The sequence below is a fragment of the Chelonia mydas genome, chromosome 6 (assembly GCF_015237465.2).
Source record: "Chelonia mydas isolate rCheMyd1 chromosome 6, rCheMyd1.pri.v2, whole genome shotgun sequence".
Lineage (NCBI taxonomy): Eukaryota > Metazoa > Chordata > Testudines > Cheloniidae > Chelonia > Chelonia mydas.
Genome location: NC_051246.2, coordinates 78,356,702 through 78,377,703, shown reverse-complemented (window position 1 = coordinate 78,377,703; position 21,002 = coordinate 78,356,702). Strand labels below are relative to the sequence as shown.

Here is a 21,002-nt window from a genome sequence, read left to right as displayed (position 1 = left end):
GATATCATCTTGCACTGGTTTTAGGACAGCCTATTAGTTCAAGCCCTAAAAATAAACAACTATTAATCACCTAATGGCAATGTGAGTTGGCCAGCACTTTTGGCTGCCTGGATCTAAGTCTAACCATATTCAATACCTTGTCTCATGTTTTCTGTCACCCAGGATAAGAGGCAGTTTGCAGGTAGGCATTCCTTTAAAAGAAGAGTGTTACAAGCATAACCAAATGTTTAAAATAACTTCTCTCAATGCAGATATATAGCATAAAACTTGTAGAAATCAAACAATAGTGAGCTCGATCAGCAGTCTTTGCATTGCAACTAATAGACATTAAGGTTTCTCAGTAAAACTATAGAATAAGCAAGAGCCTCAAAAAGCATTATTTTATTGTCTGGGTTTTAATCAGAAAGTAGAAATTTGGCAGGATCTTATTCTTCCCCAAATATGTTTACTTTGGCTTCTTCAAAAATAAATATGACAATTGTTTAACTCAATGAGTAACCGTTAGTCACCTTCTCAAAGGACAACTAAATAACTCTTGCAGAGTCTAACTTGGAGTGGTAAGATGGATGGCAAGCATGTGACAGGTCACATGACTGGTAATTAACTGATGGGTGGCAGGAAGGAAAAGTGCTGCTCCTTTGGATGGGTTTATGTTTTATAAGTCCCATGTTACTGTGTTTTCAAATGTACAGTGAGGAAATGCAGAACCCTGGAAGACATCTTTCAGTGCAAAGTCCCTTTTAGACTGCAATCTAAATACATAAATGTGACGGAATAATATAAAGCGTGCACACATACACACACACTCTACTGAAAGCTCTCAGAATTTTTTGGAAGTCATTTTAGAAAGTTTTCTGATAGTTCTGTTGTCATCTGTGCAACTAGTTATATCTCTTTTACTGTTTTTAGTTTGTTTAGGTTTTTTTAACTTCTCCCACTTCTCCTGTAGTAGGGATGCCCAAACTGTCTTATTAAGGAACGGTGCCCTGAGCTGACAAGGATACACAGAACATAACATTTCTCTTTTAGGGAGTTTTCACTTAAACCTGAATCCAGTAGTCTAGGTGGATAAAGTCCTTGGACTGTGCTTGCCTCTTCTTTGGGGCACCCTTTTTACCTCTAAGCCTTAACCTCCTAATTGGTCATTAGAACTGACTAACTTGCCAGGAGAGCAGAAATAATTAGTATCCTCCAAAATGAGTATGATTGGTGAGGCATAATCCACCAAAGGCCAGTGGAATGGCCAGAATCAAGCACAATTAGACACAAGCACAATGAGAATCACTACCTCTCCTGGCCCACTTGCTCCAAAATGTTTTCTTTTGAACTTCACTTAATTACCCAGAAATATGTCTGTACTATCTTACATTCTCATCACCTAAACCCCAGTACTGCAAGAAGCTTAGCAGAAGCACAGGCAGGCATTCACACAGATCTCCTTCAGGATCAAGGCCCAAATGTCTTAGGCCTCAAGTACTGTACATAATGTTGAAGTCAATGGGACTTCAGCACAAACTTTACTGAATCAAGCCCTTAATGAGCAAAATCACACACAGTGATCAGTGTGTTAAAGATTTTGCAAGAAGAAAATCGTCTTTTTGAGTAAAATTTAGGTTTTGACATGAACCCATGTAAGCCAGAGAAATTAAAAGTTCAGTCAAGACCATTTTTTCTTAACACTCACTGTTCTTGAGCCAACGTGCCTTTTCTTTCTCACTCACTGTGTCAGCCTTCACTTAGCAAGCCTTGATCCTTGAAAATCTGTGTAACCTTAATATTATTTAATCATAGCTTTTGAAAGTTAATTTCCATGAGAACTATTTAAAAAAAAATCTGTCACTGAAGATTATAAAAATCCTTTTATTTGCCTGAGAGAACAGTTCTCAGATTTGAACGAATTCCATAGGTGAATAATGTATTTTGACAGTTTGTTTATTAAAAATGCATTATGCAGCCAAAAGTTAAATTGTGTTTATAATATTTTTAATGACGGTGACTTACACAATATCAGTCCATTCTATCAATACATATTTATGATTTGTACTGTGCAAATTTTAAAATGTCTTTTCAACATATTTCCTGGTAAGCACATAAATATCGCATGGCTTATTTTTATTTCTCAGAATGCCTAAAGTATTTAAATCGTATTGTAAGTTTGATTAAATGTGGCCAACAAAAATGCTAAATTTTGACTGATGCCTTAAGAGCGTTATCACACAGCTAAAAGGCTGTAGTGTAAACAAAAGCTCATTAAAATGTAATAGTATTCAACAGAGGCGTGACTACAGGGACACTGGGGGCTGCTATTAGTCTCCATCCACCTTCCTTCCCTGGATAGCCCCGACATTCCACACTCCCGTAGTATATTGCATCAGTGTCCAAAACTCATTGGAGATTTCTGCACCCTTATCAGTCCAAAGGAATTTTCATTTCTGAGTTATAACCTCCTTGAAAATGGGGACACATAATAAAATTTCTAGTAGACATTAAAAGAAAATCCTGGTCCTGTTGTAGTCAATGGGTGTTTTTCCATTGACTTCATTATAGCTCAAATTTCACCCAACTGCATAAAATAGATTTGGTAATTTTACTTGAAGCAGGACAAACCTTGAGACATAATGCATTGTTAAATTGCCCACTGAAGTCAATGGCAAAGCTTCCATTGACTTCCAACATTGCTTGATCACTCCCAAATGACTGCCTGTTTCCTAACTGATCTTTCTTCATCAGCTTGCCTTTGCTTTAATGCACCTATTAAGTTAGTGTGTTCTGTGTCTTGAGCTGTGTTTGCAAACCAAACATATTTTGTTTATTGTAAAGTATTTTTATAAGGTGAGAATATTTATTATGTAATTTAAGACAGCCGGGACCTAGAATAGGTGTAGCCTTGTGAGGGTTGGACTAGTGATAGATTTATAACATGAACACATATCATCCTCTGGTTATTTGACTTTGCCTAACATGAGAACAACTCCAATAGCCGCCTTTTTTTTTTAAACCAGACTTCAGTAGAGCCAAAAAATATAAATCTATATGACGCCTCGAAGGTAACTTCTATTTGAATTATGGGCTGCCTTGTGATTGGTTCAGCAAATGGACTAGAGGATTACAAAAAGTTTAAGAAAAATATAGTCACTTTCAACCATGTCCAAGGTTTGAAAGTGCCCCTTTTTATGTAAAGGTACCGTAACTTGATTTTAAAAAATATTCATGTTTGTTTATATTCAAAAGTAAATCAATCCTTGTGCAATGGAAATTAAATCCCTGCCAAGACATGCAAGGCCAGATCTCAGCAGGTGTAAATAGGGCTACCTGTAGGAAAGTCAAGTGGAGCTATGCCAGTTTATACCAACTGAGAATCTGGCCTGCAGTTGTTGGTCTATCCGAATACTCTCGGTCCACACCAAAATTCCTTCCAATAATAAGAATACAAGAGATGTAAGTTTTAGGCATCACTGCACAGGAGATTATATATATATATATATATATCCGAATATTAATCCAATGCTTTTAAAGAACTATGTTAAAATTGTCTTTAAAACCTTTTATTTATTATAATTTACTTTTATAGGAAATAAGTTATGAAGTCCAATTGGCCTTGATGTCATTCTAATTGTACACAGTCAGACACATGCATAAATGCACATGTACATTAGCTATAAACATACATACACTCACATTTCACTAGGAGAGCTTCTCAGAATGAGAAATTATTTACATTACTATCGGGATACATGTAGTATACAGCCCACCTACAACAAATAAACTAAGACTAAATAAATAAATAAAGTGGAAGTTATTAAAAACAATTACAAGCTGTTTTACATTTCTGCTCAGTATTGAGCTGTGTGTTGAAAGTGCATTTTTCATAAAACCACATGCAAGGCTTTTTGATGGTGAAAGACACAACTACCAATGATCACATGTCTGGGCATATCCTTAGAAGCTAGCATGGACCCCACACAGACATTCCAGAATAAAAGGCAATTACTAGAGAACAGTTTGTCTTTAAGTGAATGTGTGATATTCCACTCAACCACTTTGATGAATAAATAAGTCTTTTTCCTTTCTAGGACAAAAGTGGTGCTGCAGAAGGGCAAGTTAAAGCCTGATTCACATTTTGCTGATTTTTATGTGATTTCTTGAGTTAAAATGAGGATTTGTGCATGTAAAATTTGAATAAAAGATCATAAATGATTTTTAGGAAATAGAAGAAACCATCTGGCTTACTATGCTTTCTGCTCCCCCCACTACTCCCAGAATTCCACCTTCCTAGTTTTTCACCATACCCCTGTGAAATCCCTCCTTCTTAGGAGCAAAGCTCAAAGTCTCAGGGCTTGTTGACATGCAAAGAAAGCTGCATTGGTTTAACTAAAGGTTTATTTTATAATCAATTTAGTTAAAACAGTGCAAAAGGCTGTGTGGACACTCTCAAATCAATATAAATCTGGCTTATTTATCTTACATTAATTAGGAATCAGTTTAAGCTAAACCACTTAAGTCACTCTCAAACTGAAATAAGCCCTGGTCTACGCTAGGACTTTAGGTCGAATTTAGCAGCTTTAAATCGATGTAAACCTGCACCTGTCCACATGATGAAGCCCTTTATTTCGACTTAAAGGGCTCTTAAAATCGATTTCCTTACTCCACCCCTGACAAGTGGATTAGCACTTAAATCGGCCTTGCCGGGTCAAATTTGGGGTACTGTGGACACAATTCAACGGTATTGGCCTCCGGAAGCTATCCCAGAGTGCTCCATTGTGACTGCTCTGGACAGCACTCTCAACTCAGATGCACGATTGTTTGCCGTTGCTCTGACGCAGGGAGGGGCGACTGATGACACGGCTTACAGGGTTGGCTTACAGGGAGCTAAAATCAACAAAGGGGGTAGCTTTACATCAAGTAGTATTTCAGGCAGGACTTCACGGAGGGTTCCAATAAGAAATGGTGCACCTGAGTTATTGTTCTCATTGGAACAAGGAGGTTAGTCTGGCCTCTGATTGATACATGGCTAGATTTACCTCGCTGCACCTTCTCTGTGAGTGACTGCAGTGTGACCTAGAGGAATGAGTCCCCTAGACGGGGGGGGGGGGGGGTTTGCAAATGAGTACAAAACAAATCTGGTCTATTTCTTGTTTTGATACACTCCATCTATCTTTTACATCTTTGGCTGGCAGCAGACGGTGCAGAAGGACTGCATGCCATCCACATCTCATGGCTGCTCAGCAGAAGATGGTACAATAGGACTGCTAGCCATCCTCATCTCTTGCCTGCCCGGCAGAAGATGATGCAATAGAACTGCTAGCAATCCGTATCGCCTCCCTGCTCACCATAAGATGGTTCAATAGGACTGACTGCAGGACTAAAGAGAATGACTTGATCAAGTCACTCCAAATTTAGTCCCTGCGCCCATGTCTGCCCAGGCACTCCTGATCAACCTCACACAGGTGACCAGGAGCACCTCGGACATGACGATGACGGCTACCAGTCCTGTTGCACCGTCTGCTGCCACAAGGCAATGGGTTGCTGCTGCTGTGTAGCAATGCAGTACCGTGTCTGTCAGCACCCAGGAGACATACGGTGACAGTGAGCTGAGCGGGCTCCATGCTTGCCGTGGTATGGCGTCTGCACAGGTAACTCAGGAAAAAAGGCGCGAAACGATTGTCTGCCCTTGCTTTCACGGAGGGAGGGAGAGAACGGGGGCCTGACGATATGTACCCAGAACCACCCGTGACAAAGTTTTAGCCCCATCAGGCATTGGGATCTCAACTCAGAATTCCAATGGGCAGCGGAGACTGCGGGAATGTGGGATAGCTACCCACAGTGCAACGCTCCGGAAGTCGACTCTAGCCTCGGTACTGTGGAAGCACTCTGCCGAGTTAATGCACTTAATGCACTTAGAGCATTTTCTGTGGGGACACACACACTCGAATATATAAAACCGATTTCTAAAAAACCGACTTCTATAAATTTGACCTAATTTCGTAGTGTAGACATACCCTAAGAGTGTATACAGAGGGTTTTACACTAGGCTAACTATCTATTTAAAAACTGATTTAAGATAAACTAATTCATCTGTAAATCTCCCCACTGTATTTTCCACCGAAAGCATCCGATGAAGTGAGCTGTAGCTCACGAAAGCTCATGCTCAAATAAATTGGTTAGTCTCTAAGGTGCCACAAGTACTCCTTTTCTTTTTGCGAATACAGACTAACACGACTGCTACTCTGAAACCTAATTCATCTGTGTGTTCAAAAGGCCTCAATGAGGCCCACTCTCTGATACCATATTTAATATGTTTATTACCTTTATATGAAATAGTCTTGCCACTGAGTTTTCTTCTATGTGGAGCTATTCAAAATGTTTGTAACAAAAACCCAAACTAGCTAAAACTCAGCTGTTTTTTCTGTTTCCTTTCAAGTTTGAAAAGTCAGCCAATATTTGTTTAAAAAAAAAAATTGAGCTTCATAAAAACAGGCAAAACTAGTTTCATGTTGAGTTTTGGGGTTAGCTTACACTTGGGATTTACAGGGTGTGAACTAGTGTGAAACAAAACTGAAGAGAAGATTCACAGGAGTACCTGTTAACCAAAACTGGAGGTTTACACAGTTCTACTGGGCAAAAGCAAAGTCTGTAGGATTCTGCGCCTAGCTCCTTAAGAGCTGATTTCTTCTTTGTTGCCCTGAGCTGCACGTTCTCAAAAAATTAATATCCTTCCTGTGGTATAGTGACCTTTATTGCATACAGTATTCCTGATGGAGTCCTGTACAGTGACTGTAAAACCATCTTTTGCTTTGTATTCTGAAGATTTTTCTCAGAATTGCCAGGTTGGTCCCACTTCCTGTGGCATGCAGAGCAAGCTCTCTGTCATTTGAACTAGTTCTCCTGTGTAAACCGAAGTTGTCAGCATTGGCCCTGCAAGGAAGGTTAGTCTCCAATGTATTAAATGTTGTTATTAATCTATAAATAAGTTTTTAGTCTGACTCTCTAATTTGCAGTGTTGCGTTTCATTCTCCACAGTGTCACATGTACAACTTCGGAAGGAGTCAAATTAAAAAGGGTGGTTCTTGCTCCTTGCTTGCACTTCCATGCCCCATCCTCTACATAAAAAAGGTTAAACGTCTTTTCAAATTAAGGCAACTGTAATTAACCACTGGCATTGTTTGAGATTTGCCAGCTCTGTGTGTTAATGAAAGAGAAATTGGCTCTTAGCAGCAGGGGCTCCTCATAGTCAGTGGCAAATGCTTACTGTGCCAACAAGTTAATTTTGGTTTTAAGTGCTCCACTTAAGTCATTTTTTAATACAGTATGGCTTGTATCTGATCATACATATGCTATCTCTGATACACAGTCATAATATACAGGATTATACCAATATTATGAAAAGATATAGCATGGGCAGGACTAGTTAGCGAATAAAGGTCTAATACAGGATTGAGGGAATAATTTCACTGATTAACTAAAGCCAGGAACCTGCAATTGACTCACTGGACACCCTTAAAAATAAAGTTTTTCATCAGAATTGGCATTTCTGAACCTGTTGCTAGTTGCAGCCAATATAATGAAAAGTGTCATTTGTGGCACTAACAACGAGGAGTTCTTGTGGCACCTTAGAGACTAACAAATGTATTTGGGCACAAGCTTTTGTGGACTTGTTGCAGGATTTGGAACCAGATGGGTTTGGAACCAAACCCTGCAACAAACCCCAGTGCCAATTCTGTTTGCATATCTATTCAAGGGACACCATCATAGGACCTAACCACATCAGCCACACCATCAGGGGCTCGTTCACCTGCACATCTACCAATGTGATATATGCCATCATGTACCAGCAATGCCTCTCTGCCATGTACATTGGCCAAACCGGAGAATCTCTATGCAAAAGAATAAATGGACACAAATCTGACATCAACATTCAAAAACCAGTAGGAGAACACTTCAGTCTCCCTGGACACTCAATAACAGACTTAAAAGTGGCAATTCTTCAACAAAAAAACTTCAGAAACAGACTTCAACAAGAAACTGCAGAACTGGAATTAATTTGCAAACTGGACACCAACAAATTAGGCCTGAATAAAGACTGGGAGTGGATGGGTCACTACAAAAACTAATTTTCCCTAAACTAAACTGATACTCGCACCTTCTTATCAACTGTTTGAAATGGGCCACCTTGATTACATTGGCCTCATTAGCACTACAAAAGTTATTTCCACCCCTTCTTGTCAACTGTTGAGAATAGCCCACTTCCACCCTAACTGAATTGGCTCATTAGCACTGATCCCCCCACTTGGTAAGGCAACTCCCATCTTTTCATATGCTGTGTATTTATACCTCCCTACTGTATTTTCTACTCCATGCATCTGATGAAGTGGGTTTTAGCCCACGAAAGCTTATGCCCAAATAAATGTGTTAGTCTCTAAGGTGCCACAAGGACTCCTCGTTGTTTTTGCTGATACAAACTAATACGACTACCCCTCTGAAATTTGTGGCACTGACAATTCAATAAAAACTGCTTTACAATCCCTTTTTAGTGGGCTTGGAAGTATCTATTTTAATGAATAATTGTAATTTCAAATACAAATTACAGTTTATATGCAGTGACAAGTGCCTTTTACCACATGAGTTTTCAGATAGTTGTGCAGATTGAAACAAGTCAAGTTTCCTTAAGCACTAGGGAAGAGCAGCTGCTCATTAGCACTGGGTTTTTTTACCTGGCAAACGTTCTAGTAATGAACAAGTACCACGTGTATGTATGTTTCATAGCCTCTGACTTGCATAAAACAGGCCATTAAAAATGCACAATGCATTCTCTTTATGGGTGTATGTGTTTTTGGTCTGGTTTGTTTTTAAAATCTTTCAGGTAGAATACTTACTGCCTGCCCAGTTACATATTCCTTTGAAGTGATTGGTTTGAACACACTTCTCTGTAAAAATATTAGGGCCAGATTGTGGCAGTGAATCAATGCCTTACATTGGAGACAGCATGAAGCTTCACTACCCTAATGGGAGCACCAGGCAGCAGTATCTCTCAACACACTTACCAATTTGCTCCCCCCTGTGGCTGGGCCAGCTGTGTTTATTGATACAGTGAGGAACAGCAGGCTGTTGCCCTGCATGCGCCTCACAGGGCACTAGCCAAAAGCAAGGCTTATGTTCCAGAGAGCACAGGGACAGCAAATGTTCCTGGCCATCTATAGAGTGCAACTGCTGGGAGAAGGGTGCTGTGCTCTTCCACTCCAGCCACAATCTGACCTATAATACATTTCTAAAGAAACTTCACTTTCTGTCTATATTAGTATGGCTAAATCTGTAACAGTAATAACGTCTTGCATTTCCATCTGAAAAATCACAGAGCTTTCCAAACTGATATGTAAACTATGTACAAAGAATGCTTCCTCTGCAACTGAAATGCACCCGCCTCTGGGGTGGAAGGTAGCAGCCATAAAACGGTGCTTAACAACACTACACAACAGTTTTGGAAAGTAGCACACAATACCCAATTGAAACTGCAGGGGGAATCTACAGTTATTTCCTTTTATGTTTGTTCCATTACATAAGCACATCAAATAGTTTTCCTCAGTTCAGTGCTGGAAAGAAACCACCCTAATGAAGCCAATCTGGCACTACCCACTGTTTTGAGAGCTTCTATTGTCTGCTAAGTGGACTTTTCAGTTATTGTGCATCCCCCGACACACTTTTATTATAATTAAACATCAACAAAAATTGGCTACCATATTGGTGTGAGTACTGAGCACAGTTCTGTGTATAAACCATTAAATGATATTCTATTGAACGTTTTCTTGTACATACAGTATCTAATAGCTCATCCTCCACTGTCGTTTTTGGCAAGTTCACTATAGCATATAATAAATCACAGAAAGAAAAAGCTTTTTGGCCTAACATTGTACAGACTGCTGTAATGTAAGACTACAGAAAGTGGTTCTGTTTTTAGACATCCTTTTACTAACCCAACATTCATAATTTATGATTTCACTGTAAAATTCCTGCAACACTACACCAAAAGTAGTGCTGCCCTTTAATTAAGTGCTCTCAGTAGGAAAAACGTGAAACTGATGTGCAAAACATATCGCTGTACACAATGATTGATAGTGATTACTTCTTTATGAACCCAGCCTCAAGGTCTGAACTTCCTGATGGGTAAAATAGTCCATGGGGCTACTTCCTGAGAGTGCCTAGTGGGGATCAGTCAATGTTAGTAATATCTGAGGAATTCCTGAGGCACATTTTAGAGACATTGCAGTAGAAACTTTCTATGGACTGTGCTTTGCCTTAACAGTTACTTACTCATTGTAGAGATTATATTTTCAATCATTGTTGATCTTTACTGTACTGAAATTCACATCATCTGAGGTTTTATGTAAACCCATGTATTTTTAATGCTTAAATGTCCAAATCTGAAATAAATGGAGAGCAAGGGAAGAGAGGCTTCTGTATGTCTCACACAGTTATTAAATGTTATTACAAAGGCACTTAGGGGTCCGTTCTTATGGCTGGTTAGTTATATGTTCATGATGGTAAAAGTGTGAACTAAACAAATATTTCAGTTTGCTGTAAGACTCTAATAGCATTTTTATTCATGGAATCAGATATTACTTAATTGTAAAACAATTCTACCCTGATTAAATGAAAATCTTGGAAATTAAATGTAGGTAAACTCCAATTTTAGAATAAAATCAACAATGCATGTGAATTACTCATTGGCCTGGGACTGTGGACTCTATTTTTCTTCTGTATATGTGATTTTATGTTATATTCTTCTCATTATGTAATAGATTTGGTCCTGGATTAGTCATCTATTGGTATGGATTTATTGAGGAGTTGGACTGCCATCGTGAACGTGGTATCCTGCTAAAAGACTGCTTTCCTACTGATATTGTAACTCTGCGACACAGCATGGCTCAACACTGATGTTGGAAGAGAAATTGGGAGGAAGAGGTGAATCCGGAAGCAATTTTACTTTCCTGCACTGTAAACTACTGGCAACATCTGCCCTGAACTTCAGCTGAACTCCTGCTGCCTGTGATCACACTACTACCTCTTTAGACAAACATATCAAGAGTTTCTGTTTTGCCTCAGCCCTCTGCTGTTGTGAGCAGCCAAAAACTACAGACACAACCCACTCATTATCAGCAGTTCTGTCTCTGTCAAACAGTTAGTTTATAGATAGTCATAATCTTTCTTCCTTCCGGATGGCTTCTCCTTACATACTAAACAAAAGAAAAAATGTGGAGGCTGAAAGGTGTGACTTTCAATTCTCCTCCCTGTGTTATGGAGTCATCTTAAAGAAAGTGCTTTCTGTTTTCTCTCACATAACTTCGTTAAATATTAAAGATCTGGCTCAAACACACACACAAGCCAGGAAATTTGGTTAAGGCTGAAACTCCCTACTTAACACTCACACTGTGTCACTTGGTGCAATTCATATGGTAAGAGAGGATCACATCATCTTTAATGCCTTGTTTGCACTCTGAATTTCCTGGCTTTTGTAGCATTAAGCCAGACAGCTACTATTATTCTAATATAATGATTGATGCATGAATTTCCTCATTTGTATATGTTTGCTTAAAAACAAAAGAATCTGACATTCAATTTTTTAAAAATATTTTTCCTTAATAAAAGTCAGCATTTATCTTGTGTGTATGTATATATATATATATATATGGGAAAATGTGTGGTGCATATTAATGTGTACCTTAAAAAGTATTAAAAATAATTGGTAAAGCACATTGACCTCTTTCAGCAGTTTTGGGATATCCTAGAAATCTCTACTGATGGATCTTTTCCGTGGTTGATTTTAAGCAAATAATTTGAGTAGATCTGTGTAGGCCTCATGATGTGCAGTTTTCCGGCACGTGAAATCCAAAAAGACCGTGTATGAAACTTTGTACCTGGTTGATGTATTCTGAGAGTGTCAGCCTGGTGTGCAAGGAGAGAACCAAAAGGTAAACACTGCTTCCTACTGGATTTGTTGGATGGGGAATTCATCTAAATAAGCACACCATCTCCTGAGTGCTATTGTTTCCTATTCTCTTCTTCCTGATGGAACTGCCAAGGCTGGAAGTGTCTAGAGATGGCTGTGGGCTTCCACCATTATAGAAATTGTGAGGGCTCCTTTCTCGTCTTCTTTTTACACTCATCACCACAGAAAAGAGGGGTAGTGTTCAGCCTAACTTCTGCTCTCACAGCTAAGAGATGGTCAGACAAGACATCTCTTTGGGCTGGTAGCCTTTTTAAGACCCTTTCCTTCCTAACAGTCAGCCAGGGAAAAACAAAATTTTTGAGGAAGCTGATAGAAACACCACAAATGCTGAACATCTCTTCTCTAACCAATCACAAGAGCCAAACAAAGCTATAGACTCCATCTTGGGAAGGGGATTTGATAAGAAGTCTCATAAAACTGCCACTCCCAAAGGGAAATTCCTCTCAGAATAGGAAGTTGAGTTGCATACTCAGCTTCTCTTGAGTAACAGAAGCTCTCAGAATCTCAACAGAGAAGCTGTTTGGGGTCTGTAATATTTTGAAATTGTGCACAAATTTTCAATCCAAAGTAAGAGATGCAAAGAAAGTGTATGAAACCACTTTTTTAACTTTAAAACAACTACACAGCTTATTTTAAAATAAACTTTCAAATCTCACTTTTATACTGAACTTTGTGCCAAGTTTTAGCATGAATTTTGTTTATACGGCCAATTTAGAAATCCCTTCTTTTTTTTTTTCCTCTAGGAAAAAATAGCTTTAATAGTATTGATACATCCTTTGCTGTACAGGCAAGAGTACACTAGCGTTGCCACAATACCATGAGTTACCTACATGGCAAAGATTATCTTACTGTTTCTGAATGTTACTTTAGAAATACCAATTTTCAATAAATCCTTTTTTCTTTTTCCAAACACTTGTAACTCATTTATGTTTCGACTATTACACTTACTTTATTTTTACCTGATAGGCTTTATGAGTCTGCACATAAAGATAGGCAGAAGCAATCTGCAGAGTGTACCTCCCTAAGGCTACACAGAAGCAACATTTAGGGTGCAACTGCCCCTGGGACATATAACTCTGGTTTAGGTTAGTAGCGTGTGTAAAATCAAGAATAGAAAAAAAGAAAGTAATAATCAACCATTGTTCCATTAGAAACTCAAAGCAATAATTGCCTACATGAAGCAGGTTTTAAGGACAAAACTGAATCTATTTTAGCTAATGTCTCTGCATTGTGTTGTATGAAATCATTTCAAACAGTTTTTACAAGATGCCCTGTGCTACTTTTTCTTTTTGAATAAATTACATTTATCTACACAGATGTTGAAAATTCTGTTCAGCCCTCATTGAATCTTTAATTTGTTTAATATAAAAACAAATATAACAATGTTGAGGGTGCACAAATAAAAATAAGGTTATGCTTGTACAGTATTTGTTTGTTTTTCCCCACCTGATGCTGCAGTATAACAGCTTGAAAGGCAATAGTGGAGTCCTTAATCAGAGCTTTGACCATTCCTTTATATATTGACCCTCTTAAAATCTGTGTATTCAAATGCTGATGAAATAAGCCGTAAAAATGTATGTGCTCTGCTAATTCCAATTGCATGTGCTCTCCTAGCAAGCCTTGCTATCACAAACCTTATTATACTGTGTGTGCCACCATTTTAAATGGTAAGTACAAAACATTAAAAAAATAAAACCACATTGTTATTCCTACTTGTATGTTGTAAGTGTTCTCTGTGTATTTTCTCAGTTTATCAGACGTAAATATCAACTCTAAGAATAAAAAGGAGAAACTACTGCTTTTTTTACAATGCTATCGTCATTAGAACCTTAGCACTGCAGCCAAATCCAATTTTATGGAGTATGCTGCAGTGGTGCTAATGAATTATGCCAAGCCAGAAAACAGAAGTGTGCATAAAACTGAATGATGGTCTCACTGGCATATATAGACTTACCAAGCATCTGCTCTTAGAAACGCTGTAATACTGCCTGCTCCAAGCCTTAGAAATTGATACGATTGTGTGCAATGAGTTCAATATGGAAGTAAAACTTCCTGGTCCAGCAGGAATGGCACACAGGCATACAGGTCATGCTGAAAATGACAGAGTCTGGGTTAAACAGAACAAACTAATGATCTTTCCTGCATTCTAGGGATAAATAATAGTTCCTCTAAAGTCAGCTCAAAACCAAAAAGCTTGGTGTAAATAGTAAAAAACTGGGCTACATGGAAAGGTGAACAGACAGGTGCATATATTTTAAACCTGTTGATACCTTGTCACTATTTCACTTCAAGTATGTGCATAGTAAATTAATACTTTGTTTCTTGTTTTATTGTATTTACTTACTCTTGCTACTTCTTAATTCCCTTACCTTGCCCTCTCTGTACACCTCTTTGTGTAATTGATTTGCCATCTCTTCTTATTTAAGAAGGCACTTCATAGTTCTTTCCATATCCTTTTTCATCCTTCCTTCTTTGTTTTCCATATTGTATAGCCAGTTCTTATTTGTGGGCCAAAAGCCTCTCATTAGTCCTTTTCCCATTTGAATACCCCTTTCTCTGCTCATTACTTTTGTCTCTACAGATGGCTTCTGATGAAAGTTCTGTGGCTGAAAAACGCTATCTTTATTTCATATCCTGTGTGCATTCAGGCCAAACTACCATATAATGCAGAATGTTTCATAATTATATTTTAATTTTGGTGGAAATGACCCAGATCTCTATGTATAGCATTCCCCAGCTAGTCGAGTGCAGCGGGTGAGGTTTTACCTCCCTCTGAAGTGTCACATATAGGTCACTTCCAGGTGCTGATGATGGAGTCGATGGAACAATGGCATGATCCAGTATGGTAAATCCTATACTTATCTAATGGGTCTTAGTTTTCAACACAAACTTTCTTCCATATAGCTATCTTGGCTGTGAGATGGTCAATATGTATGGTCAAATATGTATGGTCAAAATTAAGATTTCAGCTATTAAAAATGAAGATATGATTCTGCAGTCCTTACTCAGCTTGAGGATGCTTTGCTCAGCACAGAACCAAGGACCATCCAAGGGTCAGTTACAGCGACCTGATTCTCAAGCTGCAGCTGCTTTGGCAGCCTAGAGACTGCTCTAAATAAGCAGTGTTACCTATGGTTCCTAGAAAACCATATGCCTGCTGAGAATTGACAGAATTGAGCCCAACTCCTCTCTGCCCCTCTAACTGCCCTTTCCTCCTTTAATAAATGGTTGGCATAGGAGCTGGTTCTGCAAACTTTATGCCAGCTGAAATAACAACCGTGTTGGAGTAATTCTCAATAGGTCATCTGCAATTAGACCCTGGTCCCTTTTTAAAAAGGGGACAGTACTGGAGGAGAGACTCTGGCCCAGCAATGTCTGTAGCTAGTAAGTGTTACTCAAGGTAGGTGTTGAAGAATTGCACCATTGTTGTTTTGGAGAATAGATAACAAACATGTTTGTTACTATGAATGCTGATCAAATGTTGTGAATTACAATAGCAAGTTGCCTACAAGAATTTAAAAAAGCACTATTCCTAGTTTGTTTATCTAAACTGCAGAGTGCCACTTACAGTGGGTTTTGCAGTCTGCTAAGAGAAACCCCTGTTACGTTAAGTTGACAAGAGAAGAAAACTAAAGAAGGCTCCTTACAGCTGGGTGATAGGAATTAAAAGTATGCCTTGCTGAAAAATGAAGTAAATGGCTAACAATGGGAGCTTGGCGGCAACTTTACCATTTACAGAGGAACTGTCTATCTAGTACAATCTGTATAAAATAGACCTTGCTTAGGTTAGGGAAAGGTCACAAGTTACACAAAGTTTGGATAGTCTAAATGTGTTACTCAAAACTAACCCTCTTGTGTGTAGTAAATATTATTTGAACCTGTATTATTAAGAACATGCCAGGATTCAAAAGATTAAATAAGGAAGATGTAATTATGAGCTAAATAATAAACAGAGCAACTTTAGTTCCCCTTGTGTTTTTCACTTTCCTGCTATTGTTTCATGTATGGCTGTTATACAAAGAGCAGCTTAGGTCAGCTACTATAAATTATCATTTTAGTACAATAGTAATCCACTAAAATTATTTTAGAGCTTGATCAAAGCACTTCAAAAGGCCTCTCTAAACTTTTCCACATTATAGGAAAAACCTCACGTTGCTGGCTTAACTATTTCAGTTATTCAAAGAATTTTATCTTGATTTGGAATTGCATTGTACAGTACTCAGTTAATTGTTTTGATACTAATTATTGGGAATGCCTGAGATATACATAATTTATTTGCAGCCTATAATAGACATGAAATGTAATATCAATTTTCATTTCTTTAATTAATTAACTGGTATAGTTCTCAGGCCACTTGCCTCTTAACCGTGTCTCAATAGTTGCAGTTGATCTAAGTGAAGAGACAGGTTTAGGAAGGTGACGTGGGTTTTCTTTAATTTTTTGAGATAGTTTAGTTATGATTTTTTGTTTAAAGTACACTGAAATGCTGTTCAAATTGACTATATTAATCAATCTAGTTTTTGATAGCCTTTAAGTGAGCTCATGTGCTGCAGTTTGTTTGCATTCTATAAAATACTAGTTTCCCACTCTCTTGGACTGGCTTTACCCTAATCTGAACAATCTCATGTCATCTGCACAGATCCATGGATGTGGCATTGTGATGTCAAAACAAAATGAAATGTCAATGCAAGTGTATGGAGACAATATAACAATATTGAAACCATGTCAGTGCACATCTACAGAGACCATGTTACTCTGTCAGTGTGATTCTAGGGAGATCACTTTGAAATGTTAAAATGAAATGAAACTAAGTCAATTAAGTAGTAACAGTTGAGGTTCAAGGATTAATTGAGGGCCTAAGGTGAAGCCAATGACCATTAACCCCAGTTGGTTATTAATTCTCAGAGAAATATCCTTGGCTAAGATTATTCCCATTATAACCAGGTTTTGGGGAGGTGTGTTTATTCTTTTCTTATTGAAAAAATATTTTTTGCTGTTTATCCATAAAGATGTTCCCGTACGTTTCTGTGAAGAAAGTCATTGTGGGTTGTATCTGTGCAATGCCAAATTTTCCCAGAGAATGAATTGATCCAATACATAAGCTGATTACATCTTATTTTCAGTTCATACATTTAATAGTAGTAAAAGGTTCATCCCTGTGTTCAGTCAAATGTCTGTAAACCCATCCATTTATTATTAACCCTTAATATGTAGTCTTAAATGATTTCTACCTCTGAAAACTTTTCTAATGAAACTAAGGTACATTAAGATAAGTATCTAGTGTAAGATAAACTCTGATAGCAATCATGATTTGCATGACAGTTCTCCACCGAAACGCAAATCAACTAAACTCCAATAACAGTGGACTACTGAGCGAACAGGTTGGCTGGGGGCGGGGAAAAAAAACCCCACACCACCTTACTTGTATTTAAGGACTAATGAACCCAACACCAAGTCAAGGTTACAAACATTATGCAAATGTAAACATCCAATAGATTGCTCAAATAGATTCAACAGCATGAGTTGCACTTTGCAGGCAGCTGCTGCTGTGTGACATCTCATTCATGGACACAGGGACAGACTTACAGTGTACTTTATTATTATTATTTAACATGTATTTCACATTCGTGGCCAGAGTCCCCAGTCTGGATCAAAGTTGCAGATACTGTACAAAAACATGAAATTCTGGTCCCTACCCCCAATGACAGGAGACATGTGAAAGGTGGGACAAGAGGGATACGATCAAATACAGACAACTGAATGTTTCTGTTAGTTGGCACATACTTTATTTATAATCATCTCTGTCTGCCCAAAGCCACTCTTAATTGCTATGCAGTAGAGGTGGGTCTTGAGAGGAGTGCAATAGTTTGATGGGTTCGTTCAGAGAAGGTGTTCGATGCATAAGGCGCTGTATTGAAGAGGGCATAGAGATGCTTGTGTGAGATGCTATCAAATCACCAGATGAGGGTGACATTGGCAGAGGGTAACGCAATAAGAGGAAAGAGTGGATGAGTAGGGCCTTGAATATACTAGAGAAATTTACTATGCTATGTGATATTTTCTTCCACCTAATTGTATATAAAACATTTTTCATCCACACACAAAAGTGCTCCAAGCAGTTTTACGGGTAGCTAAATACCATTTGGAGTGGACAGTGCTTCAGCAGGGCTGAATACCATTTGTGCCTCAGCTGGTCAGCCACAGTTATTTTAGTGCAAGTTCCTCATGCTATTGTACCACAGTGCAACAGTGGTCTTGTGAATTCTCCTACAATGCACTACGGGAACCGGTGCTGGAAACTGTGGAACAGATACCTAAAGGACACTGCAGTTATAGGATAGGGTGAAATGGAGAGAACCAGTTGAGTGATTCAGCGCAGAAGGGGAAAGTCAAGTCAGGGATTGCCTTAATTTTTGTGTACCGTACAGGGCTGAACACAGTGTCAGTACTAAACTAACTAAAGAAGTGCAGTGAAGTAAACTGCACTGGTGTAAATCCTGTTTTACACTGGTATAGTGCATCTTTATTAGGGTGTTGCACCAGTAATGTAATTTTCCTCGTGTAAATGTTTCTAATGTAGGCAGGGCCCAACTTAAAGCCAACATGTTCAAAGGTTGGTACCTACACTTGCTTTTACTGCAGTTTCCCCTTCTGTAAAAATGGATATAAGAATTCTTACCTATTTACTGAATGTTTGTAAATGCACTTTGAAATCTCCAGATAAACAACACTGTGGAAATGAAAAGTATTATTACCAGGAAACAAGAGCGATACAGAAATAGTCCATAACAAATGGAGATATTGGATTAACTCAGCTCTTGCTTTTCTGTAATCCTCAGTCAGGTCCATTTCACGTTCTGTCCCAGCATAACTCCCTAATGAATGAGAAAATAAAAATGGGTATAATCAGTCAGTTTATTTCCATATGCACTTAGCACCGTTACATTGTTAATGTTTGGCATAGTGTTGCGTACAAATGATTAAATATGTTGGCAGGAAGGAACTGGCATATACACACACATATACTGCTTCTCCATATGGGCAAACTCTGTTACTGTCAGCCTTCTTTATCAATGACATATAACTGACAACTTGGTTTGAATAATAAATATTGAGTTGAGGAAGCTACTGGAGAACTCGTTCATCCTTCTAGCTGGAACGTGTACCAGTAAACAAGTTTTGTTCCTTAGGTGGACCTTTGCCCACAGGTTCTAATATCGCTACTCCCTCATAGAGCAGAGTTAGGATTGATGATCCCGAAGACTTCTATTATCAAATGAGAGATCTTGGCCCAGCCACATTGCACTGATCTGCTGGCACAACATTGGAGGATCTAGCCAATAGGGAATTTCTCTTACTTCAATCTTACTTCTTTACCCAAACGTAAAGTGTAGGCAGGGGAAGAGGGCAAGGTCTGGGCATCCTTCTACCCCTGAAATTTCCAGTCATTGAAACTGGTTGCCAGCCCCTACACCCCCAGCTAGTAGCCGCTAGCCCCAGGAGTGGTGGAGAGAGGGAAGTAAAGAGGTCTTAAATCCACCTTTGTCTCCAACCCATCCAGTTTGCTCTGATCTCAGCTCCATTAAGTTCTGGAACAGCCTACCAACAGGAAAAGTGGGGGCAGGAAATCTAACCGGTTTTAAGACTGAACTTCATACACTTATTAAAAGGATTATAAAACATAGTAGCCTGCGATAGCAGGAGACTAGACTTGATGACCTAGGAGGTCCCTTCCAGTCCTATGTTCAATGCAGCTTAGAATCTGGCCCATTAATTTTAGTTGGAACTTCATTTTAAACTCCCCAAATGTAAGCAGATAAGGTACCCAAATAGTATTTGACTTAGATTAATCTAAATCCAAAAGGTGAAAATATTGACCTTATGGTTCGAGAAATATTTGTTGTTATCTGAAGCCCCAGATAAGATACTTTTTACACTTCAGCAATGATGTAGAAGAGTGCATCTCTTTTGTTTCAGAAGAATCAAGTTATCACAGTAAAACAATTTATTACACACAGTCCTCGTTATATTAGTAATTTGCTATCATCACATCCCATTTGATCCGTTGCACATTGCCACTTGCTCATTCTCAGATTTCTCATACACCGGGACAGCTTCCCCTTTTGGAGACTCCAGCTCTACACACGCCCTCCAATTCTTTGCCACAGACTGATGATGATGATGACATGAAACCACACAAAGCACATTGTGAGTAGGTTTTTCTCCCTCCCACTCCCCTCTGCCCCAGATGAAGAGTTATGCTTCACTATTCTATCATTCCCGTTTTTTTCTTTATCTGGTCTAAACCCTTGTGAGGCTAGAATCTCAGCTGGTATAAATTGGCATAGCTCCACTGACTTCAGTGATTCTGGCTTCTTCTATGGTGTTATGCTGATCTATACTCGCTGAGATTTCGGCCTGTGATTTTTATGTAGATTTACCCTAGTATTAGTTTTCACTTTATATTATTTGCTCGTATCCTAACCCTACATGCTCTTCATCAAGGATTTGTCAGGTTGGTGAGCTGTCAGTTCCAAGGTAGGTAAATTGATTAGGTCTGATCCTATAGCCCTGCATTCTGGGACATTCTCTATAGACCCAGAAATGGCTTTTACTGCCAGCAATGTGCATAGTGCATCCCTTGTGGCAATACCTTCTCTGGGGGTAGAGCTATGCTGCCATAAAACATCCACAGCTGGCCTGTGTGAGCTGACTCAGGCTCACAGGGCTCAGGCTGCGGGGCTATAAAATTGCAGTGTAGACATTTGGGCTTCACTGGAGCCCAGGTTCTGGGACACCACAAAGAGGAAGGGTCTCAGAGCCCAGTCTCCAGCCCAAGCCCAAATGTCTACACTGCAATTGTATAGCCCTGCAGCCAAAGCCCCACAATCCCAAGTCAGCTGACCTGGGCAAGCCACAGGTACTGTCTTGAAGTGTAGACATGCCCTAGGGTAATGCAAATATTGCCACTGACATACGTAATTACTTTGAGTGGCCAGAA

The 21,002-nt window shown here is 38.9% G+C and overlaps 1 protein-coding gene across 1 annotated transcript in view; it reads left to right on the top strand.

Annotated features, from left to right (window-relative positions):
• The window catches only part of CDIN1 (CDAN1 interacting nuclease 1), a 170,706-nt gene extending 157,937 nt beyond the window's left edge, over positions 1–12,769 (top strand). The window contains 1 exon segment of the mRNA XM_037900520.2: positions 10,794–12,769. Coding sequence (XP_037756448.1) covers positions 10,794–10,929 — 136 coding nt within the window. The 3' untranslated portion in view covers positions 10,930–12,769.
• Positions 12,770–21,002: the final 8,233 nt, after the last annotated feature.